The 10,664-nt window shown below is 44.9% G+C and overlaps 1 protein-coding gene across 1 annotated transcript; it reads left to right on the top strand.

Moving 5' to 3' along the window:
* The first annotated feature begins 1,020 nt into the window (after positions 1 to 1,020).
* Positions 1,021 to 2,766, top strand: LOC102872228 (mitochondrial antiviral-signaling protein-like). The gene is made up of 3 exons (XM_006896004.1): positions 1,021 to 1,340; positions 1,443 to 1,945; positions 2,030 to 2,766. The coding sequence occupies exons 1-3, from the start codon at positions 1,021 to 1,023 to the stop codon at positions 2,764 to 2,766; spliced, it is 1,560 nt and encodes a 519-aa protein (XP_006896066.1).
* Positions 2,767 to 10,664: the final 7,898 nt, after the last annotated feature.

Genomic DNA, 10,664 nt, shown 5'->3' on the forward strand with positions numbered 1-10,664 from the left:
ACATGGTGACTGCTGCAATGGCCTCTGTGTGTTAGAAAGTGTGAGGATGGCATAGGATAGAAGAGGGTTCAGATCTTTTGTTCATAGGGTCACTATGAGTCATGCTCGACTCAACAGCACCTAACAACAACAAGATGTTATGAATCAGGGCAAGATTTTTTCTTTTCTTTTTTTAAACTGATGCTTACTTTCCTTTGATCAGTTTTGTGCAGCAACAAAAAAGTAAAAAGGCATCATAGGAATCAAAATATCTAAATATGCAAGAAATAGTGACATGGCTACATAGAATGTATTATTCTATGCATGCATATTCTTCCTGTTTTGTTGAATTTCGAGATAAAAAGCACTTGTTTCTACAGGTTCACAAAACAGTATAATAATAACAATTAAGGATAATGTAATATAGGCATTAGTTGAGAGATTAATAAACTATGGCCCAATTTTTATATCCACTGAAAAATACTAACAAATCCAAACAATGGTTACAGAAACCATTTCCCCATATTTCAGGACAAGATTTTAATGATTAAGTGGAAAGTTAGTGAACAATTCCTGAAGTTGTAAAGATCACTTCACCCTGGCATCGATTTAGAAAAAAACCAAAGCATACCCTACTCAGCTCCTTTCCTTTGATAGGGTGACTAGATGGATGTTATTGTTAAGTGCTGTCAAGTTGCTTGTGATTCATAATAACCCTATGTACAACAGCTCTGAACCCTGCTTTATCCTGTGCCAGCCTCATCATCTCTGAGTGGAATGTTAATATCTACTGTTTATCTTGAGTTCAGCAAAACATTCTTTCGTGGTGCTTGTGGAGCAATGTGGATTCTTACAAAATTGAATGACTATCTATGGAAATGTTCTGTTTTAATGTTACTAGGTCAAATTTACAAATTACACAAAGCTGGGAGTCAAAAGGTGAGATGAGGGGTTCCGGTTGCCCCGACTTCTGCAGGTCGCTGGGTCGTGTCTTTTCCTTTCTCCATCCACCCTTCATCTCTCTTCAGAACCTGAGCAGTGATGTACGCTGAGGAACAGACCTATCTGTATATCCGCCGCAATTACCGTCATTTCCACTGTGTTGATGTTCTCAAGATTCTACCCTACTTGCCCTGCCTCACAGCAAATGATCAGGATCGCCTGAGGGCCACTTACACACGAATAGGAAACCAGGACACCCTCTGGGACCTCTTCAACAGCCTCCAGTGGCGGAAAAACTGGGTGGTTTGCCTCATTGAGGCGCTGAGGGCCTGTGCCCATTCCGATCTTGCTAAAGAAGTGACCAGGGTTTATGAGAGCAACCTAGCCAAGGATCCAAAACGTCCCCGAGCCTCACTGGAGCTGATGTTAGTTTCTGCTGAGGTTCCAAGATCCACTGAGGTTCCAAGATCCATTGAGGTTCCAAGACCCACTGAGGTTCCAAGAGCCGCTGAAGTCCCAAGGCCTGCTGAAGTCTCAAGACCTGCTGAGGTTCCAGGGCCCGCCGAGGTTCCTTGTGTCCCTTACAATGGCTACAGAGAGGATGAGTCAAGTTACCCCACACCTGTCCAGGCCACCAGGCCACCAGAGTCCCTGGGGGAGAAATCTGAGCAAGCCCCACAGACGCCCAGCTTCGGGGCTGTCCCGAGGAAGCCACATGGGCCCCCGGATCCCTCCTCTGATGTGGTAGCCCTCAGCCCTTCGACCTCCGGCAGACATCAGGAACAGGACTCAGAATTGGGCAATACCCACCTTGCAGGTGTGGTCTCCAGTCCGACGACACCCCGTGGACCGGTGTCTCCATCCGTCTCCTTCCAGCCCCTCGCCCGCTCCACGCCCCGGGCAAGCAGCTTGCCTGGACCCCCAGTGTCAGCTCCACCCTCTGGCACCTCCTCCAGCTCCATACCCCCTGGCTTGGCTTCTCCAAGAGGTGCTGGTGACCAGGGTGAGGTTCCAACCTGTGACAGTGAGACGGTGAGACCTGCCAGCACTGTACCCGCCAGCACAGCACTCGCCAGAGTGCCGGCCAGCTCAATGCCCATCAGCTCAGCAACCTCCAAGCTGCCTACGATGCCTGTGAAAACCGTGCCCTCCAAAGTGCCTGCCAGTTCAGCCTCTGCCCACCCAGTGCCCTCCAAGTTGCCCACCAGTGTGAAACCTGCTGGTACAATGCCCCCAAACGTGCCTCCGTCCAAGTTACCCATCACCACGGCGTGTGCAGGCACAGTGCCACCAAAAGTATCCACTGGCTTGGGGTCTGAGCACAGGACACCCACTGGCCCGGGGCCTAACAAGGTGCCCACCAAGGCAGTACCCAGAAATAGACCAGAGAAAACTACAGAGGCTCTTGCACCTGCAGGCCCGAGAGGTCATGCTCCTTGGTCAGACAACAGAACCGAAGACTTGGCCACAGTGTCAGAACTGAGTAAGCCAGGGGTGCTGTTATCCCGGGTGGACAGCCAGCCTTTCTCGATCTCCTCTGAGGACCTAGCCATCAGTCATAGTGACTCCCTGCAAGGGGGGCCCGTCCAAGTCCCAGAAGAGAATGAGTGTGTATGCAGGTCTGTGACTTCCTTTGAAATCCACACAGCTGAAGACCCCAGTGCTGACCTCCTGGATGGCAACCCCAGATCGCCTGTCCCCTTGGAGCCCCCAGTACAGGAGGTGCTGGAGACTGAGGTGCAGTACAACAGATTGTCCTTCTGGAAGCTGGGGTTCACGGTTGCCACAGCTGGGGTACTCCTGGCCGCACTCCTGTTGCTGTACCTGCGGCGCCTGCCCCAGTGAAGTTCCTTCATCCTAGTGAACTGGCCCCCTCGCCTCTGCCTCCTTCCTTTCTCCAGAGCAGGGCTGTCTGGGCCCTTGTCCTTTCTCAGGCTGGTGAGGATGATGTCTGAAGGAAAGGAGGGGCTTTGTGGGCTAGAGGTAGCATGTCCTTCCCAGCTGGTACCCAGTGCAGGTCTCACACCCTCCTTGGCTTTTTGGGTCCCCCAGAGTGCCCCTTGCACCCTAGACTGTCTTTCTCCCTAGCAACCAAGACGTTGAGGACAGGTATGTGGAATGAGGACCCCATGGGGCTGGAGGCTGTGCCCTGGAATGAGTGTGAGGGCCAGAGTAGCCGATCTCCAGTCATTGGGCTGTTTAGGGTCCCCTGAACTTCCTGGTCCCCACCAAGCCACCTGAAGAGGTACAGAGTTTCCCTGGAACCATAAAGGCCATGCCCTCCAGACCTGAGGACTACCTCCTTGCATCTCTGGATCACACTTCCATATCCTGCTACCTAACCCCTCTGCCGCCGCCTCCATTCCTGCCTTCTGGTCTCCATTATTCTCTTTTGCTCCCTGCACTAGTTGGGGAGGGGATGCTTGGTGGTGCAAGGGTCTGGATGTCAGTTCTGTGCTTTCCTGGTCTGTGTGGCCCTGGTACATTCTCCAACATTGTTTCTGCTTCCTGGTGTGCGCAGTGAGTAGTTCGTCCTTCCCTGGGTTCTTTGGAGATTGAATCACACACTGTTAGTTAAGCATGTGATCTGGAGAGAGTGGTCACCTCTTCCTACAGCTTAGTGGAGGTGAAGGTGTGTGGGGAAGGATGCACACTCCATGGATAAGGGAGCAATTTCAGAGTTAGGGCAGCCTGGACTTCATCTTGCTTTACCTCTACTAATTTTGATCTTGAGCAAGATGTTAACTATTCTGTGCCTTAGTTTTCTCACTTGTAAAATGGGTTAAATTGTGTGTTTGTGTGTGTGTGTGTGTGTGTGTGTGTGTGTGTGTGTGTGTGTATAAGGAGCCCTAGTGGTGTACTTTACATGTTATGCTACTAACTGAAATGGTCAGTGGTTTGAATCCACCAGCTGCTCTAAGGGAGAAAGACAGGCAGTCTCCTGTAAAAATTCACAGCCCTGGAAGCCTGAGGGAGGGTCCCTAATGAGTCATAATAAACTCAATGGCTGTGGGTTGGTTTTGGTTGGTGTGTATATGTGTGTGTATACACGTCATAGTGCTGTGAAGATTAAATGAGTTCTGTGTAAAGTTTTTTTTAAAAAAGGTAAGATGACAGAATCAGAATTCATGGAGATATTAAGAGGCAGATATGATAGTCTTACTATAGCAAAAGTGAAAAGAACAGGGGCAAATATTAAGCTCCTTAATTCCAAAATGTAACAGTACAGGAGTAGTGAGAGATATGAACTTTTAATGTAAATTAAAATTCATTATGTCAAAATAAGTCTGGTTGCTACAAAAACTAGTGAGACTCTGGAATACTTTAAATGTTATATTCAGACTAAAAGTAGTGATCATGTTGTGCCACACTGCACTGGTCAGACCACATTTATTGCTCTCTATGCGGTTATGAAAACCACACTTCAAGGGAGGAATTAACAAAAGTATGTTCAGAGAAGAGTAATGAGTGTCATGAGGGGAATGAGAGATCCTAGAGGAAACTTGCCAATGTCACCAAATCATTACTGGGATCATGGGGAAGAGGAAGCTATGGATGTGTTCTTTATGACTCCAAAGGCTCCAAGATCTAACACGTGGAAATTATAGAAGATTTTGGTTCAGCATAAGGAAGATGACTTTTCTCTCTTATACTAAAAAAAAAGTTTGCCTTATTATTACACTATATCAAAGTCCTTCAACCATTTCAAACTGAGAGAAGAAAAATATTCTTAAGCCTAACATTCAAATACTTTACTGTATTTCAGGAAGAGTTTTCTACTGATTAGTAGTATCTCTGATATTGAAATGGACGTACGCAAGAGGCACTTGAGTTTCCATCACCAGAGATATTCAAGCAATGACTGAAAAACCACCCAGTATGAATAATAGAAAGGCGATTAAAGTATCTGATTACTGAGATTTTAGAATGCTGTCATAGTTGTTATGTGCCATTGAGTCTCTTGCAACTCATAGTGACCCTATGTACAACAGCTCTGAACCCTGCTCTATCCTGAACCAACCTTATTGTCTCTGGTACACCTACCCCCATTACTGCAGTCACTGAGTCAATCCATCTCATTGAGGGTCTTCCTCTCTTGCACTGTCCCTCCCATGCATTATGCCCCTCTCCAAGGACTGGGTCTTTCTTGTAACATGCCCAAAGTATGTCAGATGGAGCTTCAGAATCTTTGCCTCCAAGGAGCAGGGTGGTTTCACCCTCTCCAAGATGAACCTATTTGTTATCCTTGCAGTCCATGGTATATTCAATACTCTTCTTCAGCACCACAGCTCAAAGGCATCAATTCTCCTTCTATCATCCCTAGTCAAGCTATTATCCAGCTTTCTGATGCATAGCAAGTAATTGCAAAGACCATGGCCTGGATCAGGCACATCTTAGTCTCCAGACTGACATCATTGCTCTTCAGTGCTCTGGAGAGGTCCCTAACAGCAGAGTTTCCCAATGCAATTAGTCTTTTGATTTCCTGGCTGCTAGTACCAAGAGTGCTGATTGTGGACCCAAGCAAACCAAAGCTATTAACTGAAGGTGTCAATCTCTTCACCACCTACCATGATGCTACCAATTGGCCCAGTGGTGAGAATTTTTGTTTTCTTGATGTTGAGCTTCAATCTATATTGTTTTCTTGATGTTGAGCTTTAATCCATATTGAAGGCTGCAGTCCTTGACCTTCTGCAGCAAGTGCTTCAGGTCCTCAGTTTCAGCAAGTAAGGCTGTGTCATCTGCAGAATGCAGGTTGTTGTGGATTCTTCCTCCAATCCTGATGCCACATTTCTCCTCATAGAGCCAAACATCCCAAATGGTCAGTTTCACATATTGATTGAAAAGGTATAGAGATAGGACGCAACCAGTGTTTCCTTACTCTTTTCCTCCTGGTACAAGTATAGTTTTTGCATAAGCACAATCAAATGTTCTGAGATTACTATTCTTCTCAGAGTTAGCCACAGTTTGTTGTGATCCACACAGTCAAATGCTTTTGCATAGTAAATGAAACACAGATAGACCTTCCTCTGGTACTTTCTGCTTTCAGCCATGATTCATCTAACAGTAGCCAATAATATACCTACTACCACAGCCTCTTCTAAACCCAGCCCTGCATATCTGGAAGTTCTCTGTTGATATGCTGTTCCAGTAGTTTTTGGATAATTTTCAGCAGAATCTTGCTTGCATGTGATATTAATGATATTTTTCGGTAATTCCCGTAGAGTCACCTTTCTTTAGAATGGAAACAAATATGAACCTCTTCCAGTCAGTTGGCCTGCTGGTTGTCCTTCAGATTTCTTGACACAACTTGGATTTTATAATACTTGATCTGGAAGGTCCATGGCAAAGTATTCAGGAAAAGATTTCTGGAGCCTAGGTGCAGAAGCAGAGATAAAAGCTAGTTAAGAAAATTACAGTACCAGAAGCCCCTTAATGGTTGTCTAATTCCCCTCCTTTATACACAGATGTTGGATTCCCTCCTGCAAGTTCTTTGTCAAGTAGTTATATGGCTTCTGCTTAAATATTGTTATTGTTATATGCTGTCAAGTCACCTGCAACTCATACCGACCCTATGTACAATCGCTCTGAAGTCTGCAGTGTCCTGAGCCAGTCTCACTGATTCCAATACATCTACCTCCATTACCCTAGTTACTGTATCAATTCATCTCATCCGGGGTTTTCTCCTCCTGTGCTGTCCCTCCATCCTTCTGAGAATGATGTCCTTCTCCAAGGATAGGTCCCTCATGACCACATGCCCAATGTGAGATGAGAAACTTGGTTTCACCCTCTCCAAGACAGACCTATTTGTTTTCTTGGTGGTCCATGTTATGATCTAGACTCTTATCTGGCACCACAACTTCTATCATCCTTAGTCATTGTCCAGCTATCTGGTGCATAGCAAGTAATTGTCAATACCATGGACTGGATCAGGCACATCTCAGTTTCTCTAGACTGATATTGTTGCTTCTCAGTACTCTTGAAAGGTCCCTGACAACAGTTTTACCTAATACAAGTCACCTTTTAATTTTCTGACTGCTGGTGCTAAAAGTGTTGATTTTGAAGCCAAGCAAGCTTTAACTGTTGACAACCTCAATCTCTTCTCCAGCCATCATGGTGCTGCCACTTGGCCCACTGGTGAGAATCTTTGTTTTCTTGATGTTGAGCTTCAATCCATATTGAAGACTACAGTCCTTGACCTTCTGCAGCAAGCACTTCAGGTCCACCTCATTTTCAGCAAGCAAGGTTGTGTCATCTGCATAACATAGGTTGTTGATGAGTCTCCCCCCAATCCTGATGCCACATTCCTCATAAATCCCAGCCTTGTCATTGATAGAAGAATCTTTCTCTCATTAAAGAGACCACTGCATATGTGGTCGCCTCAAACCATTATAAAAGTATTCCTTAAATTGAGTCAAAATATGTTTTCCCACAGCATTTATACTGTGATCATATACTGTGATTTATACTCTTGATCATATTCTCTTACAAAGCAAAACAAGTTGAATCTGTCTTCTGTATCATGGGCCACCCAATGTTTTAAAATTGGATCCTGGGCCACCCTCTTTATCCCTTGTACACATTAAAATAGTCCCAGTAGTTCACATACAATGATATTTAAGTCCTTTCACAGTCCTTAATCCTCTATTTCATACATGTTTCAAGTTGCTAATATCCTTGGTCATATATGGTATCCAAGACTAAGAACAATCTTCCATTGTGACCTAATGAGCAGAGATAAATGTGGAACTAAAATCTCCCTCATTCTGTATACCAATTCATTAGCAGTAGATGTGCTAATTTTAAAAAGTTATCTAAATAACTTTCACACAGATTATTCTTTTTTCCCTTCTCCGAGTTAATAGTTTTATTCAGTAGATAATCACGTACTTTATTCAATAGATAATCACACAGTATGCAAGCAGAGTATATTGTGTAGTATCTTTCCTTTCTATCTCCATAAATAGGGCTGAGAAGGACTAGATTATGTGAATGTTTGCTGTACGCCAGGAATCTTACAGATGTGAAACATTTTGCAGTCATAATGTAACACCAAAAAAGCTCACTGGCTTCATGTCAGTTCCAACTCAGGGCAATCTTCAATCATATGTCCTATCTTCATGGGAGGAAAATGCTTCCTCTTTCTTCTGTGGAGCAGCTGGTGGATTTGAACCAACTGCTTTTTTATTTTGCAGCCCAACATGTAAACACACTACATCACCAGAGCTCCTTCACAGCAGAACAGACATTTACTGTTGTCCTAATTTTAAGTGCAGGTACTGAAGCCTGTAACTTTTAGTAAAATTGCTCCTCACATGTTAAAAAAATTCGCTACTCGCAGGTGAATTCTCTGATTCATTTTTCCAAAAGAGATAAGGAATTTTCACTCTTGCCATCCTCTTTTCTGTTTCTTAAGACCAGTCATTTATGGTTCTGAAGTGACAGCCAAGACTTGGACAAGAAATCTGTCTCGGTAAGTAGTACTGTGTCAGAGCAAAACCTGTTAGAAAACAGTGTGGACAATTTGGGGTAAGTCCCCAGTCACTGAGTCAATCCATCTCATCTAGCGTCTTTTGTGCTGTTCCTCCACCCTTCCAAGAATAATGTCCTTCGAGGACTGGTCCTTCCTGGCAACATGCCCAAAGTACATGAGATGGAGTTTCAAAATCCTTGCCTCCAAGGAGCCGCATGGTTTCACCCTCTAGAATGATTCACACTTGAGGTCTGCAGCTTAAGTCTTATCAGAGCAGAGGACTGCAACATTCTGTTGGCGTCCTGTGAGCTGGGGGGCAGGGCTTGGAGTCCTCAGCCACCTCGAGTATGTACAGAAGGGTTTTGGGATTCCAGCCCCCATGTGTGAAGAGATGCAGGCTCCTTCCCTCTCCTAGGTTCCCACTCCTCTCTCACCCTCCCCCGCGCCCAAGGGTCTGGTCTTCAGTGCGCGCCCCGGGTCGCCCCTGCGCCCACGCCCGGCAGGCCGGCTGTGGGAACCGAGCGTCGCCGGCCTGGGCTCCGCCACCAGGGGGAGAAGCCGGAGCGGGCGGTGGGCAGAGCACGGGCCTCGGTGGCGGCGGGCAACAAACAGAGTCCCACTCATACCACTCTTAAACCATATCTCTTCTACCTTGTACTTCCACTATTTTGTTGAACACAAATATACAACTTTACATTTTATCTTCCTGGTTCATTATAGCTTTTGAGAACTTTGTAAAATCAGCTTCGTATCATTTACAAAGTTAATCAGCATATCTTCAATATCAGATCCAAGTCATTAATTAAATTACTGAATAAGCCAGGGATAATGACAGAACCTATTAGTATATACCATTCCCTCAGGCTGACATTATTCTTTGGGTATAGCCATTCTATAAACACACCTTGCCCTTCTATCAGCTTCCCACATTTTTCTTCTAATCTAAAGGGGCATCTCGCACCAAGACATTCTTAAACAAAATAAGATTGTTTTCTGAAATTGTCTTTTAATAAAAGACTTTGAGGAGGAAAAGGAAGTGGTGATGAAATGGAAAGAATCTGACCTTTAGATCATTTCCTCTCTTCTTCCCAGTGCCCAGAATTAACACCATGGCTTTAGTCTCGCTGAAGAAATTTCCAGTCAACAGCTCAGGTATAAAAACATGAAAGGGTCAGAAAACCCGCATTCAAATCTATCTCTGCCTCTTCAGAATCTGCTTGTTCACTTGTAACACCTACCTCACAGAGTTGTTGTGAGAGTGAAAAAAAATGTATGTGAATATGCTTTTTAAACTGTAAGTGGTGTTCAAATGTAAGATATTACTATGACCTACTGTGTGCTGGAGAAGAGTATTGAGAATACCATGGACTACTAGGAAAACAAACAGATTTGTCCTGGAAAAGGTTAAACCGGGTGGCTCCTTGGAGGCAAGGATTCTGAGGCTCCGTCTAACATACTTTGGACATGTTGTGAGGAGAGACCGGTCCTTAGAGAGGGACATCATGCTTGGGAGGGTGGAGGGACAGCGCAGGAGAGGAAGGCCCTCTATGAGGTGGATTGATTCAGTGACTGGGATAATTGGGATGGGAGTGTCAGAGACAGTGCGATTGGCACAGGACAGAGAGGAGTTTAGGGCTGTTGTACATAGGGTCGCTATGAGTCGCAAGCGACTCGACGGCACATAACAACAACAACTGTGTTCACTGTTGGGCATATAAACAAGATATGGTCTTGTCTTCAGGGATCTTATAGTTTTGACATAACATCAAGTAAAAGAATAGGGTTAATAGCACAGGAGTACAAGTTATTCTTAATTAAAAGAGGTGGAGCTCTTCAGATTGGAGGGAATAGAAGGTGGCTTCATGAAATTTTATCTGAACCATGACATATAGGACACATAGAAATCATTGAGAGAGGACACCACTCCAGGTGGAGGAGCCTAAGAAAGTTTAGCAGCCTAGGAAAAGCCTAGAAATGCTTCGTGGAGCATATTTGAAGTGCTGGAAGCATTCCTATTTGACTGTAGAAGGTAATAAGCCTGGTCAGCCACATTGGAATTTTAGTATTTAACTCAAACTCACCACTGTTTACTCAGTTCCGACTCCTAGACCTTCCATTGATTTTTGGAGGCTAAAAATTGTAACGGAGGGAGATTGCCTATTTCCCCCTTGAAGTCACTAGTGGATTTGAATTACAGGCAAACAGCAGACTTTAGGTTGTTGTTGTTATGTGCCATCAAGTCACCTTGTACAACAGCCCTAAACTCTATTCT

This window comes from Elephantulus edwardii, unplaced genomic scaffold (genome assembly GCF_000299155.1).
Source record: "Elephantulus edwardii isolate Elephantulus edwardi_28Jun2011 unplaced genomic scaffold, EleEdw1.0 scaffold00178, whole genome shotgun sequence".
Classification (NCBI taxonomy): domain Eukaryota; kingdom Metazoa; phylum Chordata; class Mammalia; order Macroscelidea; family Macroscelididae; genus Elephantulus; species Elephantulus edwardii.